The sequence below is a fragment of the Monodelphis domestica genome, chromosome 6 (genome assembly GCF_027887165.1).
Source record: "Monodelphis domestica isolate mMonDom1 chromosome 6, mMonDom1.pri, whole genome shotgun sequence".
NCBI classification, from domain to species: Eukaryota; Metazoa; Chordata; class Mammalia; order Didelphimorphia; family Didelphidae; genus Monodelphis; species Monodelphis domestica.
Genome location: NC_077232.1, coordinates 191,505,791 through 191,533,220, shown reverse-complemented (window position 1 = coordinate 191,533,220; position 27,430 = coordinate 191,505,791). Strand labels below are relative to the sequence as shown.

Genomic DNA, 27,430 nt, shown 5'->3' with positions numbered 1-27,430 from the left:
TAAAATACCCAAGTCAGTCTGGTATTTTAATGGTAATTTAATTAATATAGAGGGAAGGAATTAAGGAGAGGGAAGGAAGGGGATATAGGATTTCTTCCTCCTGGCCTATGCCAGGGGGAATTTAAAAAATCCCTGCCTCCAGGTCTCTGAAGAAGATTAGAGGTTTCCAAGAGGATAAAGTTGGAACGTAAAGGAGGAAAACTCAGCAAGAAACTCACCACCAAACCGCTCTCTCAGCTAACTCTCCACTGCCAATAATGGAAAGAGAGTCTTTTCCAATCAAGATCCTCTCAGAGACAGAAAGGGAGCCAAATATATAGACCTTTCACCCTTGTGTCTCCTCCTCTAAATGCCCATTTCTAGTTCTCATCTTCTTTTGATTAGATTATTTCTTTAGAGTTACTTCACACTTCTTTGTTAAGTTCACCTTCTTTTTATTAATTTAACCTTTACAGTTACTTAACACCTTTTTGTATTAAGATCTAAAAATAGACTTAGCTTAACATTCTAGCTTCACTATAAGGTGAGAACTAAGTACCTTCATTGTTCAATCAGGAGATTACAACTTTATCTTCCCCTAAAGTAAGGTTTAAGTAGGATAGAGTAATTTAAAGTTTATAAAGGGTATTCTATTGTAGAATGCCATTGCTTGCCAATTCCCTTTATCACTGTTTGAAATGCAGATAATTAAAAAAAATAGAGATAGGAAAGTGAAGATATAGTTCAGGAATTATTGTGATCCTTTTGATGGCTTTTTGGGAAGTAATATAAATCATTCCAAGGTTCTTTCTTCTACTTTTTTCAGATCTTACGTTTTGAAAGTCAACAGTTAAATTTATATAGAGATAATATGATAAATTTATATAGAGATAATATGTGATCCTTAGCACTCTCCAGTCTCTTTTCTGCTACTCTTCTACCAAATATACAGAAAAAGAAACAGACCACATTGGATTAAGGTCCATTTTGTAACAGTTTTTGCTCTGTATAATGAAATTTCTCACCAAGTGGCTTACATACTTGTGATGAGTCTCTTTGTTTTTAGAGGAAAAGGTCCTCAGAAAGCAGTTATCATCTGTTCTAAAACAATATCCATCTATTTGGGATGAGCCTTCAGACCAAATTTCATTGTCTTTTTTTAAAACACTCTTAAATTCCATCTTAGAATTGGTTCCAAGTCAGAAGAGCAGTCAGGGCTAGGCAATGGAGGTTAAGTGACTTGTCCAGGGCCACACAGCTAGGAAGTGTCTAAGGCCAGATTTGATCCTAGGATCTCCTGTCTCTAGGTCTGACTCTCTGTCCACTTAGCTACGTAACCCCTCTTCCCCCCAACACACACACACACAAACACACACACACATCCATTGTCTTTAAGTATGCAAGATCACCTTCATGCCACAAGAAGGCTATCTACTTCAATGCCTTCTTATGGCACAAAGGTGATCTTATAGCTAAGGTTGGAAAGCTTTTTTTTTTTAATAGCACAAGGACTTTTATTATCAAGATTTTCCCCCCACAATATTTCACCTATACCACATGGCACCCCTCTTTTCTGGATTTTGATCATTATTTCCTCATTTAAATGGGAACCATTTGTTGACATGCTGTTAAGATGAAAGAGTTTAGGTATTCTCTGGTTGCCTGCAAAGGGTTTCCAGAATGTTTGTCTTTGCTCTGCTCCTTATCAGTTACATGTCATTTCTCTATCACTATCTGCCCACAGCAGTCTACCAACTTTTCAAAATAATGAATCACTAGCTATTTGTTCCCTGACTCACTCCCAAAGAAAAATGATTTTCCCTAAAAAGACTAAGCTTTTAAAGTAAACGAATAACAAAAGTTACTTTCAAAAAGTTTTGGAGCTATTCTATGTTTAAAAAAATGTTATGGAGATGTTATGCATAAAAAGAAATTGTGACTTGGGAGCTAATATCCCAGGGAAACAGGAAGTCAGCAATTCAAAGGATATAATGCAATTGAAATTAAAATAAATAAATATAAAGCCATGAAAATGAAAGCTACTGATTTCCTTACTATCTAAGAAAGTAAAAACAAATTGAACAAAAAATGAATAATATATTCAAACACAGTAATATAAATAGATTTTACATGTCGAACACAAGTACCTGTAAGTCGTTGGGCTGACGTTGATCTTCCGTGGAACACTGCAGGACTCAAATTTGTTGGCCAGGGTGACATTGTTTCCAAAAAGACAGTAACGGGGCATTTTAACTCCAACAACTCCAGCAAAGACAGATCCAGAATGCAAGCCAATACGCATCTGAAAGAAAATGACAAGATGAATTCCCAGCATCCTTCAAAGCATAGCTCAGGTGCTAGCCCCTACAAGTGACTTTTCCTAAAGATATTAGGACCTTCTCATTAAATTATTTTCTATAACTTTGTATAGGACTTATTTTTTACCTATAAGTGTACATGTTGACCATTTTGGTAGAATGGAAAAGACTCTAGGAACTGTTATAAGGAAAGTGTGTAAGTTTGCATAGAGGAGTGGCCTGAGACCAGCAGGAAGAATCTCATCCCCAAAACCCCCTATTATTATATCAGTGCAAAGACTTGTTTTCAGTTCCAGTTTTATATCACCAGCATCTATCATGTGTCTTTCACATAATAGGTTCTTTTAACATGTTTGTTGAATTAGATGAATTAAGAAGATCTCACTCCTGTCACTGAAAAAATATTTTGAATCATTCTAGTGTTTCTGATTAACATTTAAATGCTACCACCAATAGGACCTTTCTCATGAACTACTCTGAGGGTAACACTTTTCTTCGTTAGTTGTGTAAATTAAACTCTCTGATGTTTATTTTCTTGATTTTTAAAAGGAGGGTAATAGTAGCACCTATTCCTCCACAGGGTTGTGGGGAGGATCGAATGAGATGCTATCTGTAAAATGCTGTGCAAACTTTAAAGTAACATGTAAATATGAGCTATAATTCTTACTTTCCACCTCACTCCTCACTGACCTTTACACAAAATTAAGTGTGCACCCAAAGAAGACAACTTTACTTGGAATCAGGAGACTAATATTTAATAACTACATGACTATTAAGTTTTCAGGCTTCATTGTCCTCTTCTATAAAACAGAGATAATAATAGCTACATATCGTTACTTAAATTCTTTATCTCTCATCTTTATTATGTGTAAGAGAAGGGATTCTTAACTTGGACTACACAGACCCTTCAATGAGTCCTGGGGTGGATTTCAGCAGGTCTGTGAACCTGAATGAGGGAAAAAAATACATATTTATTTTAAAAACTTCCTAACTAGAACTTAGTATTTACTTAATTTATTAGCCTGGGCAACAAACTAACCTCATATCAATGCTTATGACTTTTTCATCAATAGAAATTGTAGTAGTTGTTGCAGATATTTGGGAATGTTCATGCCCATCACTACTACATCAACAATATTTTTCTTACTTGACCTCGACTGTACATATTAACATATTAAAATTTGTTTTGATAAATATATTTAACTATAACTGTTTCCTTTATAATCCTATGTATTTTCTTTTATGCATCTATATGAATACTATTCTGAGAGAGGTTGCATAGTCATCACCAGACTGTCAAAGGGATCAATGACACAAAAAGTTTGATCTAAGTTGTCTTCCAGGTCTCTGAGTCAATTAGAGTTACAAATAAACAAACAAACCAAATTACAGCCTATAGTAATGTATATCTTAAAGGTTATTTTTTTTCTTTTGGATGGCATTTCATTTGAAATATGTATATATATATGTGTGTGTGTGTGTGTGTGTGTGTACACAAGACCCCAATGATCTATTAATTTATTATGACCTTCTTCCACATCATAACTAGAAGTTTAAATACCAAATGAATATTAGATAGAATACAAATAAAATTTAAAGATTATCTTAGCCATCATTTCCTCAACCATTTTATCCTTCTCTCTTCCTTAAGAAAATAATGTCAGAAGTGGAAACTGAAAACGAATTTTTTTTTTCTCTTGATAGGCAGGCATGGGAAGAGAAAAAAAAATCTCAATAGAAATATCCTGAGACAAAAAGACCATAGTCTCTGGGCAGTTAGTTGGCATAGTGGACAGAATGTTGGGCTTGGTGTTAGGAAGACTTAAAAGAATTCAAATTTGACCACAGACACTTTCTAGCTGTGTGAGCCCTGGGCAAGTCACTTAACTTCAGTTGTCTAGTCCTTACTAGGGAGGTTTTTTTTTTTTTAAGATGATAGTTTCAAGATCATATTGTTCAGGGCTGGCAGTGACCTCCAAAATCATCCTGTCCACTCCCAACTGTACAAAAAAGGCACTGAATACGAGAGAAATCAAACTCTACTCTGAATAGAATCCAAGAAGAGAACATAAGCATTTACTGAGCACCTATTATGTACCAAGCTCTATACTAAATGCTTTACAAATATTATTTAATTTGAGCTGGAAGAACCTCCTCCTAGAATATCGTTTTAAAAAGCAAGGGCATGGAAAAGGAGGGTGGATTGAGAGGACCTTCAATTAGTGTCATTGAGATGGGAGACTCTGCTCAGAGAAACTGTATACGATATTGCTTGCCTTCAGACCCAAGGAAATACAAATCAGGAATCATCTGCAAATAAATCTCAAGGGATACCCGCTGAATCAATGGTTCAGGTAGCTACACAGAGAATTGTTTTGACCTGAGGCAAAGTAAGGAGGAGATAGGACCAAGACAGAAAGAACTCCTTAATTTACCATAGATACTGAGAAATTATTCAGGGTGAGACAGAGGGTTCAAATTGGGTCAACTAGCAAAACTGGATGGTAAAAGCTGGCAGTACCTAGAAAAGATTGCTCGATGCTTTAAACCTGTGCCAAGTTCTATGAGAAACACGGGGCTTGTGTATTTGTAACTTAGCTCAAGTGTCCATATGATATACTCTGAGTTCATTCACATTTTATTTAGCAAAAAGAATAAAACAAAATAAAAGACACAAACACACAGTTATACACTTGAGCAGGTTCTGAGTATAATATCCTGCCCCAGAGACATATAGAGAGGAACAATGTTGGAGGAAAGACAGGGGACCTAAGCCAGATTTATAGGGTCACATAGTACTTGGGAAAGAAGTCTTCATAGAACACAGTAGTAGTAGTAACAGAAATTCACCCAAGAAAAACAAAGGGAATCCTGTTTGGGGAAGGGTCTGTTTGGGAAATCTCCTTGAACTGGCCAATCATTACATCTCATGATTCATTGGAACTGGGCAAAACTGGTACCAGAACTGTGTTCCCTAGTTCAGCCTCTACATACTGTCCCTCATGTGAAAACCTTTCACTTCTCTTTTCTTATACCTACTCTTGTTCAGGACTTCCCACATATGTTATGGGTAAATGAATGAGAATAAGTGAGTGATTGTTGAAGGGAAACAATACACAAGACTTCTGGGGAAAGGGATCTTTTTCTTACATTATTCTTCTCTCATTGAACTCAATTTTGTTTGGTCCACAACCTATATTTATTGATTTTTGACCTTTGATTCTGTCAGTCATGGGCAACTTGTAAATTTGTTAGTCTTTTCTGTTGATTTTTTAGTTTTTATATGGTATAATTTAATTATTACTTTTGAGTTCTATAAGTAGATTTTAATACTCAAAAACATACAAACTTGGTAATCAGTTGTTAAAATGACTCCCAAATATTCTTATCATAGCTAAAATTAAACACAGATAGAGTTATCCATTTCTTAAGAATCATGCCATCCAAACAAAAAACTTGGAGAATTTGGTGATGAAGGTTCTCTTGGTCGTACCATCCCAATTCAGACCCACATTTTTAAAAGCTGGTTTCTGTTAGTCTTTGCCATACTGAAAACTAGAAAAAAAAAAGAATGATTCTTCCATTGAAAGGAAATTATGGGATTAAGCTTGGGATGGTAGCCAGCCAAGGATTTGACCATAATTCTTATATTTGTGGGTGTCTTGATGAATTGTAAACACTTAGAAGAGCTTCTGGAGGTTTAAATACATGCCTTTTAATAGAATTAATGAAAGTTTCAGTCTAAATCACTATACATTGTTACAACTGCTTGTTTTTTACAACCATATTCTTTTAGGTTTATCTGCTATGAAGCCCAGTTTAAGAATTTCCTATTACTACCAACAGTAAATCCTATTTCTGAAGACCAGACCTTGTTGTGTTGTGGTCACAGAAAGGACAGACCCATTAAAAGTAGGACAAAAGAGGATAATCATCATATCTGCATCTACCAAACTTGTGTTTACTAAGAATCGGTTGTATTCAATCATGTTCACCAAGCCTCTCAGATTCAGCTTGCCTGGCGCGTTCTCTTTGTAACTGCCTCCGATACCATTTTTTGATAGCCCAAATGAACATTTCCCCCTTCACACCCCATAGGAACCACCACGCACATCCACCACCCCTGGGCACATCCACCTGACCTTGATAGGCTCTCCGTGTGGAGACATCACTTCATCTGACAGCTCCATCATCTTCAAGGCCATCAGGGCAATTTGAACAGCGTGTGTTTCGCTTTCTCTGTGTAAGCCTCCAGCGACACAGTATGCATCTCCGATAGTCTCCACCTAAGCGTACAAGTTAGGTTCTCAGAATAAATGCAGGTTAAGGCAAATGGAACAGAAGAGAACATGCTTGAAAAGTGGAACAGGAGGAATACCAGGGTCTAAATCCCATGTTGTCTCAAATTATATGCAATAACTCTTGAAAATGTTGTATATAGAGAGATATAGGAGCTTGCATCATGTGATTTTTTTTTTGCTTTGGAAGTGACCATGTAGATCATGTAATCTGAATCCATTATTTTCTGTTGCAGAAAATGTGCCACAAAGAATTCTCCAATGACTTGACTTTATGCAAGTCAGAGAGCTAATATGTAGCAGCAGAGTAATCACAAATCAACAAAAGTAAAAATAGTTCTCTTAGGACAGAAATTCAGACAAGTAGAAGGGAAGCTTATGCTAGAGCAATGCTATTTTTTAATTAAAAATTCTTTTTAATTAATTAATTTAGAATATTTTTCCATGGTTACATGAAAAAATGTTCTTTCCCTCCTCTCCTCTACTCCCCTCCCCCCATAGTCAATGTGCAATTCCACTGGGTTTTACATGTGTCATTGATCAAGACCTATTTCCATATTATTGATGAAGAGCAATGCTATTTTGAGAAAAAAGGAGCAACACAGAATAAAATGGATTTGAGAAATCTGAACTCTCCTCTAAGTCTTACTACTAACTATGCACAGCATGACCAATGGCAAGTTACTTAATCCTTTTGCGATTCATTTTTCCTCGTGTAAAATGAATTTTGAGAAAATGAATGATGCAATTAACCTATTTTCAAGTGTTTCACGCAAGAAAACAACCCAGATCTAATATGTTGGTGTGATTAGGTGCGGAAGCAGAAGATGTGTGGACAAGATATATATCTGCATTCTGATCTACTTGACCATGAATTTCATGAGAGTGGAGATACTGTTTTTTCTTAATTTTGTATCTCCTTCAGAACTCAGGACAGTATCCTACACACAATCTTCTAAAGAAGAGGGAAGATGAGCAACCAGCAACAATTTCTGAGAAGGAAACAATCACAGAATTAGGAGTAGAACTGGTCTCTAGAAGCAAAGAGAAGATAAAGAAGGAAGAAAAATGGTGGCGTCAACAGTCTCCAAGGCCACTGAGAGGCCAAGAAAGATTAGGAGAGCAAAAAGAACACTGGCAATAAGGCAGTTTATGACAGAAGGAGAGCTGTTTGAAGAGAAATCTGAGGAAAAGAAATGTGTAAACTCTGAAACTATTTACTGATTGATTATAATGTCAACATCTGAAAAACACCATCAATAGTTTTAACAATGGATTGCAGACTTGATTTCATAGGAATGGGAATTCTTTCAATTTATAGAAACGAACACCTGGCCTGTGATTTACAATGTTTTAGAGCTGCTAGGGGTACTGAGACAAAGTAAGGACTTAACCAGGGCGATACAGACACTTGAGGTTAGAGCTCAGGTTCAGTTTTTCTGATTACAAGTCTGATAGACATCCATGAATGAATGCCAAAGTATTCCAGCCATTCAAATATATGAACTGTAAATTGGAATACAGGATTATAGAATCTCAAATGTAGACCTGGATGGGATCTTAGAGTTCATTTACTCCAACCTCTTCTTATTTTGCAGAAGAAGAAAATAAGACCCACAGAATGGAAGTGACTTGGCAAAGTCATGCTGCTAGAGTCAGAGTCAGAATCTGAACCAAAGTTATAGACTCCAGATTTAGTGCCTTTTCCAGCATGCCATTTTATATCTAAAGATCAAGTAAAATGTTAGGATACTAGGTTTTCTCTCTTTTGTATGCTTAAGCCTAAATCTATTATCTGTGGCTTTGTTGTCTTTTATGTCCTCTTTAGGACTAAAATATGAATTGGCACTGAAAATTAATGACAAAAGTCTTTAGATATTTGTTTTCATTAAACGTTTCATGGCATTGTAGATTTATAGGGCTAGAAGGGATTTGAGAGGCCATTAACTCCAACCTCTTCACTTTACAGATGAAGAAACTGAGGCCCAAAGAAGTTATTGATCTTGTTCAGGGTCATAAAGTGATAAAGAGTCTGAAGTAGGATTTAAGTCCATGTCTTCCTGACTCCAGGACTAGCATTCTATCTATTGTACCTTTTGCCTCTATTTCATGATACAAAAGAATAACTTAAATTATTTCACTCTATATATTTCTTTCAGACCAAATAAAAATGAGGCTGCTTCATCTTTAAATTCTCAACTCTATCCCAACCCAACTGCCCTCTTCCATGTAGACTACCATGTCTTTATTTACATTCTAGTACAGATATATAGTAGTCCTCTAAGCAGAACAATGCCCTTTTTCTTCATTTTTTTCTTTTTTCTTTTTCTTTTTAGAAGGCAGTACTATTTCTGGTACAGTGAATACTCATGCTGATCACTTGCAGGGTGCCTGCCTCTAGTTTGCTCAATTCACAGCTCCCTAGGTGATTTTCATTTCGTGATTAAGACAAATGAAATCTAATTCAGGCTTGGAGCAAAATCTTTTTTTTTTTTAAATTTCTATGTCCCAAAGAACCATCTGCTGTCCACTCCACACTCCTACCTTGTAGACATCCAGTTCTCCACACTGGTAGTCAAAGCGAGTGTAAAGTTCATTGAGCATTGTGATGACCTGCATTGGTGAACACTGGGAACAGATGGCTGTGAATCCAACAATGTCAGAGAAAAGCATGGTGACATGGTTGAATTTCTTGGCTTGTACAACCTGTCCTTGCCACAGCTGCTGAGCAACCTCGCCTGGAAAGATGGAACACAAGAGATCAACTGTCTTTTTCTTCTCTTCCTCCAGGGCTTGGTGTGCCTGTTCCAGGGTAGCTTTGAGCTTCCCTAATCTCTTCTTCAGTCCATCTTGAGCTCGAGCTTGTTCTCCTATTAGGACCACATCCCTCAGGGCATTATGGATTGGGATATCTGAGAGATAGAGCCCACGTCCTGTAAAATCCTCTAACCGATCCACACACGGTGACCCCAAGAACAAGATGGCACTAGATTCAATGATGTAGATCATTTGACCTTTGAGATCCATGACCTGTGAAGCAAAGGAAAACGTCCTGTCAGTTTTCATTTTTCCCCCTTTTTCATAAAAAAGTGTTCCTTCAGTTTCATATCACAGGCATAACCAGCACTGTGCCTCTTTACAAACACACATATTACCATCATTTCTTTCCCTTAGGTTTTCCCTTAAAATGAAGAAAAAAGCAAGTTAAACAAATATAATACATGAAATGACCATGGATGCAACACATTGCCCTCTCTGCTACCATATATGCCCACCAAAATATCATTTCTTTGCTAAAATGATCATAGATATTAAGTAAGAAAAGACCTCAAAAGAAAAGGCCATTAAATCTAACCCAACCCCTTATTTTTTACAGATGGAGACACCAAGGCCAAAGGTAATGAAATTATTTGCCTACTGAAGCAACTGGGTTTCATTATTTGTTGTCCACAACCCAAACTGACCATTATCATTTCTCAGAATTCAATTTCTTTCTGAATTAATTTTAAAATTAGAGAAGCAAGAGTTATAGAGGATGTGATAATTCCTTTGTCCTTTCATTAGATTTCTTTTCTTTTCTTTTTTACATATGAAAATGAACCTCAGTAAACTTAGTTTTATCATTAGACCCCTGTGCGCTCTGCAATAGATAACACTATCTGAAGGGAAAATAAGAGTGATGTCCAGAACATAGCACTAGAATCTCACAGGATTCACCATTGAAGTTGGGGGATTCCAATAAATTCTCATTGAGGGACCTTTCCCTAAGCATCAAGATTATGCTTTCTTAGCGTGTCTTCATATTTTGTTGATATTTGGTACAATGCTGCATTATATGGAATGACATCATCTTCTATCTTTCATACTTTTTAGGATCTATGATTTTTATGAAATGTGGATTCTGCTCCCACCCCTGCAGAGGATTACTGCTTCAACGTATTACTGTGCAAAGCAATATTTGAATTATTTTTTAAAAATTGGATCTGTAGTTTATAATAATAGTAGCTAATATTTTTATAGCAGCTACTATATTACAGGTACTGTCCTAAGCACATACAATTATTTTCTCATTTGATTCTCACAACAACCCTTGGAGGTAGATGCTATCATTTTTTCCATTTTACAGATGAGATAACTGAGGCAGACAGAGGGTGACTCATCCCAGATCAAATAGTAAGTCAGAGGTTATATTTGAACTCAGATCTTCTTGACTCCAGGCCCTAAGCTCCAGCCATCTATCTTCATGATTTCATTGATATAGAGTAGTGGATTTGGATGGTCTTCAATCTTTTGTGATCACACAAGAAAGGAAAAAAAAAATAGTTTCATAGACTATATGCTGGGTTGGAGACTGGTAGGAGGAGGGGTGTCCCAATGGAACTTCCACCTATGGTTGCTGGTATTTGTGCCCAAGTAGAACAATGTTGTGGTTTCCCAAAGAGTTGGGCCCAACTAAAACAACCAAAAAAAAGTAGAGCACTTAGCTGGGAAGGAGGAAAGTTGAGAGCTTCTACATTGGGTGATGGGGAGAGAGATGTAGGAGAATGTGGAGCTGTATTGGGTGATGAGTAGGTGCATTGGAAGAAAACTCCATGATTGGTCATCTGGGGAACCCATCTTTGCACTTTCTGATTGTATGACCACATACAAGTGAGAATCAATTCTTTGCTTATCCCCAGGAGTCCATCCCTGATCTTGGAGATCACTGTTATTTAAAGAATGCTCAGAGATTAAACCTTCCTTTATTAATGATGATCAGCAATTGTTAAGGAGCTTCTAATCTTTGAATTTATCTGAGGCACAGAGAGGTTAAGTGATCTGTATAGGGTCACACAGACTGTGTGAGAGGCAATACTTTTGGCACAGGTGCTTCTGATCCTGTGGAAAACTCTCTCTGTGTTAGATCAGGCTATTGTTCATACTATAGCATTATTTTCTCTAGAAAAATAGAGGTAGGGTAGTTCAGACAATGGTAAACTAACACTGCGTATCACCCTGAATAGATACTGAATACCTAAATGCCTTGTGTAACACTGTAAGACTAGAAGTTACAGTGGTGGGTTCTGACTGGAATGGGTAGAAAGTATCCCCTAAACTAGTGACAATCCAGTTCCCAGACCTGATAAAAAGAAATTTGGTATTGTGCCCTAGAGTTTCAGCTTTCTCCTTCCTTCCTTCCTTCCTTCCTTCCTTCCTTCCTTCCTTCCTTCCTTCCTTCCTTCCTTCCTTCCTTCCTTCCTTCCTTCCTTCGCTCTCCCTCTTCATCCAGGGACAAATTTCCATTGATTTCTGTTTAAATAAACGAAAATGCCTATAAGTGATATTTTTTCTAGCTGTTCGTCTCTCTTGATAGAAATAAGAGTCACTCTTTAATAAACTGACTCTAGAACCAGCTTCTATAAGCAGCAAAATAAAATATTTTCTTCTCCAGTACCTAGCTAATCCCACTGATGCTGCTTAGCTCTTCCTGGTGTTTAATCTGTTCCGAATCCATCTCAGAAAATTGAAAGGAATGGAGGCAGAACAAAGAATCTTTTTACTGTTATCATGACCATGGTGACATGCTTGCTCAATTAAAGACTTTAGAAGCTCTTTACAATTGTAAAAGTTAATTTTTTATATTTATCCTTGCCTACACTAAAAAAAATTCAGTTTTTTGTCAGCTTGATTCTGTTTTTGTCAGGCTTCATCTTAAAGTCTTTGAGGGTCTTTATTATTAGCGGTAAAATATCAAAGAACACATATATCCTAATGGAAAACAGGAACATATTCCCCTGAGAATACAAAGACTGCCAGAGTGCCTTGTATTCAAAATAGGAGGAGGAGGGATATGTTAAGAGAAGCAAAGCTAAGTTTCAATTGTCCAATGATCCCAATTCAATTCACTTTCATTCAAGTTAACAAATATCTTTTGAGATTCTGGTAGGAACAGGTGTTTGTCTTATTTCTTGGGTTCTTAATATTCTAATAAGCCTTGATAGATTCAGGGCTCTAAGTCACTTTATAGTGGCAGTGGTAGAAAGAATCCCTGACTGCTGCATAGCCCTTTCAAGCTTCTATATGAACTCAATGTGTGTCATCCTTTCCAACCTGGTGGAGCTATTACAATGCCTTCCCAAGTCAGCATCAAAGAGCTGATATGAGAGGAAATATTCAGTCTGATTTTCATCCTTTAGTTTATAGTAAGTATCATACCTCTTTTCAGATCAGGTCTATGCTGCAGGCTGTCATTGGGCCAAAAAACTGCAAGTGAGTGAAACTTTGGATCAAAAATCAAAATCTGAACTGAACCTGTAAAGAATGTTGAGAAGACCAAATCTGGTCAATGATTAGCAGCATCCTGCTGTGCGGAGAGAGTCCCCGCACAGATCCACAGGAAGAATTCAGTCATGGCTTGTCTATTTTGCCTGCTTTTCTTGAGTAATAATCAGAGAACACATGGCTATGAAAACTAGGACTGGTTAATTCCATTACATTTCCATATAAATCTCTTGATTTTTCTGTAGTCTAAGGGAATAAGGGGCTTATGTCTTATTGACAAATCAATCTCAAAATAAATTTGGCTTGGTGAAGTCATAATAGCTGTCTTCAAGTATTTAATGGGCTGCTACTTGGAAATAATATTAGACTTGTTCCATTTGGGTCCCCACAGTGAAATTAGTAGCAATGAGCATTAACTGCCAAGAGGCAGATTTGGGCTTTAAGTTAAAAAATTTCTTATCAATTAGTGACTCTAAAGTAGGTGGCACAGCAGAGAGAGCACTAGGCTTGGAATTAGGAGGACCCATCTTCATGAGTTCAAATCTGGCCTCTGGCCTCAGGCCTCAGACACTTAATAATTCTATGACCTTGGGCAAGTCACAGAACCCTGTTTGTCTTAGTTTCCTCATCTGTAAAATGAGCTAGATAAGGAGGGCAAATCATGTCAATATCTTTGCCAAGAAAATCCCAAATGGAGTCATGAAAAATTGGATGTGATTGAAAAACAAATAAACAATAACAAAGTAGCATAGATTACTTTGGGAAGAAGTGGATCTCCCTCACTGGAGGTCTTTGAACAGAAGTTAAGTGAGCTCTCCTCAGGTAGGTTGTAGAAGGGATTATTTTTTGCTAAGAGAGTGAAAGCATCTAAAATCCTTTCCAATTCTGAGATTATGTGATTACATTAATAAAAATGTATGTAGGCATTTTATTTGAGTGGAAGCTCCTTGAAGGAAGGAACTTTTCTATCTTTTCCAGTGCCTAATAGGTACAACACATTGTAAAGATTTCACAAAAAATTGAGTGAATCACAAAAATTTGTTAACTGTGACAGAAGTGCCACAATAAATGTTACTTAATTTTATTTTGAACCTTATCTTCGGCCTTAGAATTTATACTAAGTATGAATTCCAAGGCATAAGAGTGGTAAGGGGTAGGCAATTGGAGTTAAATGATTTTCCCAGGATTGCCTTAGCCCACACAGCTAGGATAAATATGATGCCAGATTTTAACCCACGACCTCTCTTTTCCAGGTCTGGATCCCTCTCCACTGAGTCACGTAGTTCCTCTTTCCCCTATTACCAATAAATTTTTAATGGGCAAGCAACCCAAGAGTTTTGGATTTAAAATACCTCTGCTATTGGCATCTATGTCAACAAGAATTCCATTCCTACAGTTGTTCTTCAGGTACTACTATTTTTCCCCTCTTCATTTTGGTCACATTTCCTTTTATTTTTTTTCTTTTGCTTTTGTTGCTTTTTTGAATTGTGTATATGAAATTTGCCTGGAAATTTAAACAACAGTTTCTAGGCTATCTGTCACAGTACTAAGCACATGCAAGGTATTTTAAGCTATTTAATAATAAAAAACCAATATTATAATATTTTTATTCGCTGTTTGCAAGATTTTTTCTAAATTTAGGTGAATTCATCTTTAGTATTTGGGAGATGAGTCCAGTCTAACCATCTTTTAAAATGACAGGTTTTTAAATTTGGGACTCATGAATTTTTTTCCCTTTCTAAAACCCTTACCTTCTGTCTCAGTATTAATTCCTTAATTCCAAGACAGAAGAGAAGCAAGAGTTTGACAGTTGGGGTTAAGTGACATGCTGAGGGTTAAATGGCTAGGAAGTATCTGAGGCCAGATTTAGGGCCCATGAATTTTAAAAATTAGGTTACAGTATTTTGATTTAATTGGTTTCCTTTGTAATCCTCTATGTTTTACTTAAAAAAAAAAACACAACACTATTCTGTGGGGTCCATAAGTCACCAAACAGTCACAGAAGTCCAAGACATAATAAAAGTCAAGATGCCCTGGTTTAGACTTCAAATAAAGTGATTAAATATACTCACCAAATAATCTTTCTTTGGTATTGTATCTCCCTCCAGTAATTTAGACCTCAACCTCTTAAAAACTCAAAGGCTTATAGGGAATCCAAAATTTCAGAGAAGTATCATAGTTATGGTCATACCATTAGGGTCACAGGTGGGATTCACACTCAGGTTTTCTTGACTCTCATTCTAGTATTTTATCTACTGAAAATTTGAACAATTGCTCTGTTTCAAATAATCAAATAGAATTGCATGAGCTTAGTTTCTAATGCCATCATAACATCCATCAACTAAACTGCAGTCACTAGAAATACCTATCATCTTGAGTTAGTGTGGTGTACTAATAATGGGAACTGCAATCCATTCTAAAGTTGGCTTTGCCTTTTGCTACCCTTGTTAGCTTTTAGGAAAGTCACCCTGAGGCTTTGGGCATCAGTTTCCTCATTTAAAAGGTCATTTAGTATTTTTTTTTAATGCTGTTATCACAGAGTGCCTCCCATTATTTACAAAAAGGAATGACCAAATACAGGATAACTTTGAACTGCGGTTGATCCTTATTATCATGCTAGTCCCACCACTATCCTTAAAACACTCCCTTCAGGACACAGAAAACAAATGGGCAGTAATTTATAAGTTAAAAATAAAAAATTAAATCATTGATTTTTTTTAAAATGAGGAGACACCCAAAAACTTCATATGAATTTCCAAAGATAGAAAATGGCAGAGCCAAGATTAGAACCGATGACCCCTTGCCATAGATATAGTGCCCATTTCAGTATAAACTACACTGTATTCAGCAGAGAAAAGGGAACCAGATCCTAGATAACAAGTGGGTATTATCATCAGATTAGGGTAATAAACAAGGGTGAAATCAGTAGCGAAGGGACATAGATAACTTTATAAAATATGACTTTTTATAAGCAGACATTTTTAAATGCCAGAAAGTTTCTGTTTTTCATGGCTTATAGGAATTCACTTTGGGACAAGTTGCTTGTATTTCAGTGAAGATCTAAAGAATCTGGTGGATATTAACAGTATGGAGAGGATGAAATAAGCCTTTGACTTTCCCTAGGGTACAAGGCTGTCTTGGCTTGGCTCTGCCCTCATCTCTAAGATGATGGGGATTTGGACTTGTTAGACCCCTTCTCTAGATCTAGATCTGTGATATACCTAATCTGAGAACAGAGTTGCAGAACTGACCCAAGTGAAACAGGAATCAGTCTATGGACTAATAGACTAATGGTATTAGATGGCCGTGAGAACCACCAGGGAGATTCAGACATTTAATAGCAAGAGGCAGCAAGCAGTAAATCCTTCTCTCTACTAAAAGTCTTTTACAAGTTTATTAAAAAGGCGCCCAGCCATGGTTGTGCATGGAACCTTTAGAAAGTTTTGTGTGATAAGGCACAGACATCTGTTATAAGCTGAACTGCAGGTCTACGACAGTAAGAGTAAGCTGGGTTTTATAAGCGTGATTTCCTAAGAACGCAGAATCACCAGAAGTTCTCGGTCATCAAGGCACTGATCATCTTTGCTGTTTTTCACTTTGTGTAATAGTGAAATTTCAAGTCAAATGCAAATTCATTGCCTGTCACTGTAAATGAGGGCAAAGGCTATCTTTTTTGTTTTTCTTTTCTTCTTTTCTAGCACCTGACAATGCTGTTGAAGAACACGCTAGAGGCAGAACTGGCATAATGGATCAAATATGTTGAATATGGAGTTAAGAATCTCTGGGTTCAAATTTCACTAGTGATACTATCCATGTAACAATGGATGTCATTTGATTTCTGAGACTCAGTTTCCTTATTGATAAAAATAATTGAGTGGCTTAAATGAGTTAACACAAGAAAAATGCTTTGCAACTTTAAAATCCTACATAACTGTAAATTATTATTACTAAAAGACTATTATACAAATGAATGTACGATGGGAAAATCAATTTTTTATTTTATAAAAATAATTTTTCTGTAATCCTAACTTTCTAATATTTCATATTAACTCATTTTTTTTTGGTTAACACATAAGAGTTCAAATCCAGCCTCAGATAATTAATACTTATGTGATTCTGGACAAGTCTCTTGACCTCTTTCTGCTTCAGTCTCAATTGTAATAATGACACCTACTTCAAAATCACAGTGTTGGGCATGTTGTTACATGATAAATGCTTCTTTCCTTCCTTTCCATTATATCTAGATGGCCATGGACCACACTTTACATCTCCACCAGCCATCCACATAGTCCATCTTCCCTGACATCATATATACCCCTTTATATCCCTTTCTCTAAGCACAGTAATGAAATTAATATTGTCAATCCTTTTTGAAAGGACAAGTAAACTGACTGCCCTATGGAATAATCAACTATCCCTGAGAGTTCTCTGACCTAAATTTCCTTCTTTGGTCACCAATATATGTTGTCTCACTATATTCAAATGTAAGCTCCTTGAGGACAGGTATTACCTTATTTTTATATTTATATCCCTGTCATTTATCAGTACTGAATGAATGTATCTCCTCCCCTTCATACCTCCCTCTCTCTTCCTTCCTTCCTTCCTTCCTTCCTTCCTTCCTTCCTTCCTTCCTTCCTTCCTTCCTTCCTTCCTTCTTTCCTTCCTTCCTTCCTTCCTTCCTTCCTTCCTTCCTTCCTTCCTTCCTTCCTTCCTTCCTTCCTTCCTTCCTTCCTTCCTTCCTTCCTTCCTTCCTTCCTTCCTTCCTTCCTCCCTCTCTCTCTTCTATCCTTCCTTCCTTCCTACATATACATCCTTACCCCTGAAGATTTCTTGATAGAGTTGTCCCCTCTTTTCACTCTTATGATAAATTGCGTGTTCAACATGGTCATGATCCCGCTAAATGTGTAGTTGATTTTGGGGGTGAGGATTTCAAAATATTCTTCAAAGTTAGGTTTTCCTTGAAAGTCCCTCCTGTTCAGCAGCCTCCGGATGCCGTTGCCAAACTGTAGAATGGCCATGTCTTTGTCGAACATGAAATGAAAAGGAAAAGTCTTGCAGAAGAGCGAGGCTGGAATCACCAAGGAAGACTGAGGGTTACAAGGAGAAAGGGAAGGTTTTGTGCTCTTCACTTGAACAGAGTATAACAAGAAGGGCTGATTCACAAACTCGTTAGAGTCATTGCGGAAGCAGGGAGGCACCAGGGTCACTTCTACTTCGGTTTCATATAGTACATGAGCAGCAGCCTTTATGATGCCTGGAAGAATTAGGGTAGTTGTTTTTTTAGGGAAAAAATAGTAAACATTTAAGACATTGGGGTCTTTCTCCAAGCAGAGGATGGAGACCTCCTCCAGGCAGCCCTTCTTTTCGGCTCCTTGGCTGCTTTGCTTCAGAAGGGTGCTGAAACTGTTCAAGAAATCTTTGAGAGTCCCTCCGACCACACCTAGGATGTGTTCATCTTCCTCATAGCATATTTTGAAGAGCTCTTCACCCAGAGATTCTTTGATAACTTCCCCCGGAACACCTGGAATGATAGGGGATTTTTAAAAGTCACTTCTATTATATCAGTGGTATCAGGCTCAAAACTTCATGTCCTTTTCAGTTTATATGCTAAGCTATATGCAGAACTAAAATCTCAGTCTTTGTTCCAACTCACAGTCCAGTTCATGTTGCCTTGGGATCAATAGATCTATATGGTATGGACTTGGGGAGCTACAAGAAGCACATGGGCTTTGGGGTTAAGTTCTCTACACTAGGACATAGGCTGTCAGGTTCAGAAAGTTTGTCTTCCTTTTCTAATGACCTTCACTTCTTTCTCCAATGTTTGGGTTCATCGTCCTTGCAATAGTCAAATCCACCCTCCAACAATTTACATTCTTGAATTTTGTATATTTCTACAAGCTTGTAGAAAGTCATATAATCTTCTTGTGTCTTGTCTCCATAGACAACTATATTTAGATCTGCAAATACATAGAGCTAACTTTTAGTGCCCTAGGAAACTTTCTAAGACTAAGTTTCAGAGTAGATCTCCTACGGTAATGAGCATTTCTTCAGTGAAATCACAAATATAGACACATAGGTTAAAAAAATATATATAGACACACACATCATATATATATGCATATGCATGATTGGATCACTATACACACATGTATATATGCATGTATACACATGCACACATATATGTATATAGTCATGTGCCTATATGTTTGTATATATAGTTTTACTCTATTTTTCATGTTATACTAAATTTCAGTTTTGCTTATAGCTTAGGACCAAACTCCTTTCTCTATTTTCCTAATTATAAAGAGTTTTCTTTGTTCAAAACTTGATTGGCTATTAGCAAAGTAAGTACCCCTGATCAGCTTCCCAAATCAAAGTCTGTGATTATCTTTCAATGACTTTGTTTTGTAGACATTTTCTAACTCTTAGCAGATAAATTACATAAATGGGCAAGTATTTTGGGCCAAACAATGTCGCAGAGTGTGGAAACCCTTGCTTTATATAGATCTAGTCTAATTTATTAGACTGTTAGTTCTTGACAATTATAGCATTTGAACTAGATGACCTTATTAGGTGCTTTCCAACTCTAAGTCTTAATGATTCAATGATCATATTCCCCAGTCACTTAATATGAATTTATACATAATTCTATTACCTGCTGCATTTGCTTGGTCTGTAAGTAATTTTTCAAAATCCTCTTTTTCCAAAGATTTCCTGAAAAAGATCACAACCACCAAATTAGAAATAAGCTAATAAATGATAAAATCTCAGATTACCCTACAAAGAAATGATCAAGGGGAAGAAAAAATGTAAAGTTACTTTTTATATAGGGTTGCCTAATGATTATTCAGATAAGTGGAAAGAATAGTATAGTAGTATGAATAAGCCAAAGCAGTAGATAACAATAACAACAAACAATTTTCAAGAGCATAGCTTTTACTGCTTTAACGAAACATTTATTTGTATTATCCATAAACCCACAGTAATATCCTCTGTATTGAGGGGTCTAGCAGACTCAATTCAGAACACATTCCAAACTAGATGGAAAACAAGCCAAATAGGTCTCTAGGCAATGTAGACAAGATGTCAGAAAGTCCATGCATTAAGAAGTCTATGAACTTTTCTCATAGGGAGATTTTTAAGCCTTCCATCAGACCTTATTTGCTTTTTCAGTCCACAACTGATTATAAGACAGGAATAGGAGACTTGCTAAAAGCTGTATTTTGATAATAGCAAAAAGTTATTTAGTTCTATTACTGGCAGCCTGGGACCAGATGGTCAGTAGTTATCAACTATTCACAAAACATTCATTCATGGCTGGTAAGCACTGATTGCATTTATAATAAAATCTTATATTTCCAGAATCCATCTTTCATGGATTATCCAGTTTTCCAAATGACTTTGAGTCCATAAATAGCCAAATGGGAGCCATTTAAGTGATGCAATGGATAAAATGCTAGACTTGTAGTCAAGATTCACTATCTGTAGAATTATAGGCAAGTTATCTTTATCCTCTGCTTGTCCCAACTTCCTCATCTGTAAAGTGGCGAAAATAATGGTACTTACCTCTCAGGATTATTGTGAAGATCAAATGAGATACTATTTATAAAATCAGCCAGACAACTGAGATTTATTGCCATTTTTGCCTACAATGTGCCAATGAATTAAGTGCTAGAGATACAGAGAAAGGCAAAAACCAGTCTCTGCTCTCAAGGAGCTTCTGGATCACTTCCAAGGAGCCAGTAAATCTTAAACTGCTATGTAAATGCTACTATTATTATACCCCAGGAATTTTCACTGGCTGTCCCTCATGCCTAAAAATTTCTAATCACCTCTGCCTCCTGATTTTCCTGGTTTCCTTCAAGTTTCAGTTAAACTCTTTCTACAAGAAGCATTTTCTAGTTATCTTTATTTTTAGTGTATTTTCTCTGAAGTTATCTTCAATTTAACCTGGGTATATCTTATTGGACACAGTTGTTCCCATGCTATCTCCTTGAAAGCAGGAATTGTTGCTCCCCTTGCCTACGTTACCATTTTCTTGTATCTCTAGCACTTAGTACAGTGCCTGATATATAGTAGGTACTTAATAAATGCTTTTTAACATGACTTATAGCAAAGAGACAGATCATATGTAGTCATGAAAACTCAAAAGAAGCCCAATAGTTTGGAACTATTTAGCAGTACGTCTGTAGCCTCCTTAGTCTTTCAGGGTTGATGAGTTAAACAGTACAGCATCATAACTGATTTTCATAATGATAACTTTGAGCAAATAGGAACACTGGGGTCCAAATATAGTTTGTCTCCAAACAGAAGTTGTATTTTTTATTTTTTCTTTATTTTAATTTTTAGCTCCCAGTTCTTTCATTCTACCCATTTCCTCCCCTGACTATTGAGAAAGCAAGAAATACAATAGCCATTATACATATGAAGTCATGCAAAACACGTTTCCACATTAGCTTGGTTGAAAAAAAAAAGAAAAATAAAGAAAAAATTGCTTCAGAGTCGATCAGTTATCATTTTCATTATTACTCCACTGGAATTATCATGGGTCATTGTAGAGATCAGAGTCATAAAGCCTTTCAAAGTTAATTATTGTTAAAATATTGCTATCACTGTCCAGGGTTTTCCTGGTTCATCTCAATTTATTTTGTATAACTTCATATGTCTTGGGTTTTTATAAAATCATTCCCTTCATCATTTCTTACAGCACAATAGTATTCCATCACAATGATATAATCTAACTCATTCAGCCATTTCCCAATTGATGGTTGTTTGTTTGTTGATTTTCAATTGTTTTAAATTCATGACCCTTTTGTTTTTTTCTTGGCAAAGATACTGTAGTGGTTTGCCATTTTTCTCCAGCTTATTTGTACAGATAAAGGAAAAAAAGGCAAACAAAGTTGAGTGACTTGCCCAGGTTCATACAGCTAGTAAATTTTTGAAGCTAGATTTGAATATAGACCTTCCTGACTCAGGCCTGGTGCTCAATCCACTGTACCACCTCATCGCTTCAATTTACAATTCTTTGCCACCACAAAAAGAGCTGTTATCAACATTTTTATACAATTAGATACTTTTCTCTTTTTAAAAATTTATCTCATTGAGGTACACACCTAGTAGTGATATTTATGGCCCTTTGGCTATGAATCCAAGTTGTTCTCCAAATTTGTTAGGCCAGTTCATAGCTCCACCAACAATGCATCAATGTGCCTATTTCTCCACATTCCTCCAGCATTGTTGTTTTTCTTTTATGTCATCTTAGTCAGCTCATTTTGGTTTGCATTTCTCTATTAGTGATTGAAATAATTTTTTTTCATATGACTATGGAAATAGCTTTGCTTTCTTTTTCTGAAAACTGCCTGCTCATATTCTTTGACCATTTATCAATTGGGCCATGGCTCTTATTTTTTATGAATTTGATTCAGTTCCCTGTATATTCAAGAAATAAGATCTTTATCAGAGAAACTGCTATAAACATTTCCCTCAATTTCTTGCATTCCTTCTAGTTTTGGTTGCATTGGTTGAGGTTATAATCTTCAAATAATATCTCTTTGAACATTAAAAAAGTGTACAAGTACACTCTAAAAATAATTAGACAAAATCATTATGGATCTGTGATCCTGTTAATGAATAGTACCACAAATAATTCAGATTACAACCGTTTTGTATTTTATCGTCCAGTATGATTCTTGTCCAATTTCTCCCAGAATTCCTCCATAGAGAATAATTAAACATTTCAGAAATAGTATGCAGGCTATCCTTTGGTTATCCTTTGAACTTGCTACAAGAACTATCTCACTTCCATTTTTCCAGACATACATTTCTAGTCATGTCTTTAAAGCTACTGCTTGGGTGCAATTTTTCATTGATCCTACACTAATACCCCCCATGCTTTTTCCCATTGTGTTTGAATGATTTAGAATTCTGATTCTTATCCATGATTTAGTCCTACTGACTGGCAACTCGTCAGTGGAAAGAAAGTGGTCATGGATAGTTCACAAAATATATACTTCACTCACAGCTAGTGGAGAGTTGACTACAATTTCCAATATTGAGCCTTCTTAAATTCTTAGGTATTCCAGACAATTCTAGATCCACAAGTAGTAAGTAAGTTAGGAACCCAAATGACAAAGGTTGCATCTAACATATGAAAACTGGTCATTAATCACATGGAGAAAATTTGATGAACCTGGAAGGTCTAAAAATGACCAGCTTTTTTCTTATGAAGGGGTGAGTGGAAGGCCTGGGTTCAAATTTGGACTCATACTTTCTAGCTGTGTGATCCTGGGCAAGTCATTTAATCCAGATTGCCTAGCCCTTACCATTCTTCTACTTTGGAACTGATGCTTTGTACCAATTCTAAAACAGAAGGTAAGAGTTAAAAAAAAATCTATATAAGCCTTATACTTTTGTTCTATTGGGGAGTCTCTATCTTTATGCATGGGGTTCCCTTGCTGGTGAATTCAATATACCCCCAACTTGTTCCTAAATTTCTGGTTCTGGTTCTGGTTTGTTCTGCCATTGACAATTTTGACCACAAAGGATGAAAACCTTGGAAGACACCCTAAGAGACAGTAGAAATAAGAACTAGTGGGGTGTATTGGAAAATGAATGTCATATAAAACGAGTCCATAAACCTTTTTTTTCTTCACAAAAATATTATAGAAAAGCATGATGGAAAAAGGAAGGAGTGATGGAGATCAGTCTTCAGACAGGTAGTTACATATAACAATGGGTACAGGAAGGTGCAGACACTGACCATAGAGAGAAAATAAGGATGAAGAGAAAATTAAATATGAACAGGAAGGGGAGTCAGTCAATTGATAAATTATCTCAATGTATGATATAGTGGAGCAAGCACTGTACCTCCTAGTGTTGTTATTCATTAGCTGTATAAAAAGAGGCAAATCCTTTAATTTTGCTTTGCCTCGGCATCCTCCTGTGAAAATGGAGATAGTCTTCTACCTAACTCACAGAATACTATTGTCAAGTATTTTGTATTGTTGAGTTATTATGATTAGGGCACACTTATTCTGCATGTGTGGGGGTAGTAAACAGATATCTTTCTAAAATTATAATATTATAACTAATAGCTACAAACATACTATTCACACTTGTAAATCTGGTACATTTCAATAAGTGATGTTACAAGAGAGATTCAATGTTTAATAACAACTCTAAGACATAGCCAAAAGATCACTACATTATGTTCAATATACTCTATTAAAGATGATAGGGCATGGATGTTATCTTTTTAAAGATTTCCAATAGAAATGGCAAAAATGCAGCCCTTAAAATTTTAATCTTCTGCTATCCAGAATAATTATCCCCAAGAGTGTCTGGCAATCAAGGTTTTACAAGTTTTCTTAATATGTTTTCTGGTTCTCTTCTCTTCCTTTGCTTTTTTTATGCAGAGAACATTTAATGACCTCAGTAACAGTTTTAACAATATCACTGGAATTAATTTCCATGCCATGCATTGCAAGCTTTGGTTCCCACCAACTCAAATATTATTTATTTATTCATTTTATTTTATGTTAAAATATTTTAAGCTTACCTCTTCTCCTGTATTTTATGCTTTGTCAGTGTCCTCTGAAGTGCAAGATATAGCCTTTCATACTATAAAGAGAAAAAAGTTTTAAAATCCTTTTTAAATGTCAATTCAATTGAAGGTATAAATCAAAATAAATCAACCATGCCATTCTCATAAGATGAAACACAAATAGTTCTATTTTTTTGTGACAAATGGAATTAATCCCCACTATAGAAGCTGACCCTTATTTTTTCTGTTGGTGTTTTTTTTTTGACTCATGAAAGACCAGTAAGATGCCACCTGAACATTGTCAGACTTTGTTACTATGGATGGTTCCATTATCCTTCCCTTCCTCTCTTGCCCCCAAATGAAGCTAGTTTGGTCAAAATATGGTATGGTTATTTTAAAACCAATCCTAAGGTATTATTTAATGTTATTTCCTTTCACTTGGATAACCATTCCACATCCATATGGCTAAAACCAAACTCTTCATCTTGATCCACCCTTCAAAAAACTATACTAAACTGGTGCCCCTTCCCATAGTTTACACTCCTATCAAAACATTTCCAACATTATTCCCATCTGCCATGATAGAAATTTTGGGAATCATCATTAATTCTTCCATATCCTTCATTATCTTAATCCAATCTGTCATCAAATTCTTCCTTAAAAATCAGTCTTGGATTCTCTCTCCTATTGTGTTCCTCTATGTCTGTCTCTCTGTCTTTGTCTCTGTCACTCATTATCTCTGTCTCTCTTCAGCTTTGTCTCTATCTCCCTCTTTCTGTCTCTATCCCTGTTTCTGTCTCTCTGTCTCTGTCTCTTCTCCTTCCCCTCTCTCTCTCTCTTCTCCGTCCCCCCCCCCCCCTACTCTTTTTGTCTCTGAAATTGCTAGTGCATGGAAGTTTTCTTGGAATATTTTATTTTCCTATGTTGCCCCTTAAAATTCTAACTGGTCAAATGGATTAATAATAACAATAACAACATTTATGTAGTATTTTAAAGTTTGCAAAGCACTTTATAGTTCATATGTTGTTTAGTCTTACAGTAACCTTGTGAGATAAATGCAAGTTATTACTATATCCATTTTACAAAATGAGGGGGAGTTACAGATCTAGTAAATGCCTGAGGCAGAATACAAAGTCCTATTAAGTCTTATTCTGGAACTAAATAGGACAGAATAGAACAATCTTTTTTGTTATAGATTAGGCAGTAAGAACTTTTTGCGAAAAGAAAAAGAAGTGAGAAATCTGAAGTAAAAGAAACTGGTAATTTGTTCTAAGAAACTATGAGTGCCAGTAAGAAATACTGGGACACTTAAACTCCCACTGTGGAACAAATTCTGAGTGTCTTGAAAATAAAATAAAACAGAATAAAAGCCACTGTTCCAATGTAGTGAATTTAAAATATATTTTTTGGTATGCTTAATTAGAAACGTCTCTACCAGAGCCCTACTCCAGTACTTTATCATAGCATGGAGGTGATCCTGGGACCTCCAATGACATGCTGGTAGAGCATAAGCTCTATTCAATCCTATCAAGGGAAGAGGTCTTGAGGAAGGGTCCAACTACACTTATGTCTTGTTGTGTAAGGACCATTCTGCCAAGGAATTTAAAGGAGCTTGTCCTCAGAAAGTGGGCCACCATTAGATGAGTTATTTTTCTGGCACAAAACTCTAGAAGGTTATATTTTAAGGCAAGGCAAGATTATGACTTGGATACCAATGAAATCATACATAAGTCATTAAGTAATGAAGGCTAAGGACGAAACAGCATCTGAATACTAACGCTGTCTGTCTGTTACTTGTGTGAAGAGTTGTTCAGATTCATATAATCTCCCTAAGCCTCCTCTCATTCTCTGCCTAAGCTTTGTTGTGTATCCATATCTCTCCAGTATGTTGTGGCAGAAAAAACAATGAACTTAGAAATCCTAGTGAGCTGGTTTCTCATCCTGGCTAAACGATTTTATCAACTGTGTGACCGAGATAAGTCATTTAGACTCTCCGAGCCTTAGTTCTCTTCACATCTAAAAATGGGGGATAACAATCCTTATACATCACCCTCATAGGTTTGGTTTGAGGAAAGTGCTTTATAAAGCTTAAAGCATGATACAAATGCAAACAGGAGCTATTGATATTGGGATCTTTCCCCTCCCAACTCAAGGAACATTCGTCTAGAGGCAACAACGAGCAGACCACAGGGAGTAGACTTGGAGTCAGGAAGGGTTAAATTCAAGTCCTGTCCCTAATACTTATCAGCCATATGACCTAAAGAAAATGAATAAGCCACAGTTTCATTACCTATGAAATAGTGATGGTAACATTTTTATGACCTACTTCTTGAGATGATTTTGAGTTTGAAATGAGATAATGAAGGCAAATTTTGTAAAGTGCTTTATTTGTGTAATTATTATTCCATAAATCTTTCCCTCTACCCCCTTGAACTCCTATAATCTATTCACATATCAACATATATTATTTTGTCATTCATTTTGGCACTAAATCCTAAGCTATATGAGTGCATAGTGAGTAGGGTATTTGACTTGGATTAGACTAGATCAAAGTTAGGAAAACCTGAATTCAGACTCTGCCTCCGAAATTTACTGGCTGTATGACCCATGTCGATTTACAGAACCTCTTTAATATTCAGTTTCCTGACCTCTCAAATGGGAGTAATAATAGCATTTCACAAAATCATTGTGAAGATCAAATGAGGTAACCTGCACGAGGCACTTTACAAACTTTAATCCACTCTGTATATGCCAGACATTATTATGTAGCTATTTCATCCACTTATTTCCCAAACGGAGAGATTTGGAGGCAGGGCTACGTCTCCTACTTTCCTATATTTACCACAGTGCCTAGGATGATTACATCCTCATAGGAACCAGTTGTGTGATTTTGAACAGATCTGAACTGTTCTAAAATTCAGTTTCTTTAGGTGTCACATGAAGGGTTTGGAGTGGATAATCTCTAAGGACCCACACATACAAGCAGGATACAACCCACAGCAAGTAAGGAACTATGAAGAAAAATCAGAAGG

At 36.3% G+C, this 27,430-nt stretch overlaps 1 protein-coding gene across 4 annotated transcripts in view; it reads right to left on the bottom strand.

Annotated features, from left to right (window-relative positions):
* Positions 1–27,430, bottom strand: part of GUCY1A1 (guanylate cyclase 1 soluble subunit alpha 1) — a 95,752-nt gene that overhangs the window by 20,494 nt on the left and 47,828 nt on the right. For all 4 annotated transcript variants that reach the window (XM_007496200.2, XM_007496199.3, XM_001366350.4 and 1 more), the window contains 6 exons: positions 24,414–24,475; positions 19,512–19,570; positions 17,674–18,377; positions 9,140–9,625; positions 6,440–6,583; positions 2,127–2,281 (listed from right to left, as the gene is read on the bottom strand). In XM_007496200.2, the coding sequence (XP_007496262.2) occupies positions 2,127–2,281; positions 6,440–6,583; positions 9,140–9,625; positions 17,674–18,377; positions 19,512–19,570; positions 24,414–24,475 (1,610 nt within the window). The remainder of the gene's footprint in view (positions 1–2,126; positions 2,282–6,439; positions 6,584–9,139; positions 9,626–17,673; positions 18,378–19,511; positions 19,571–24,413; positions 24,476–27,430) is intronic.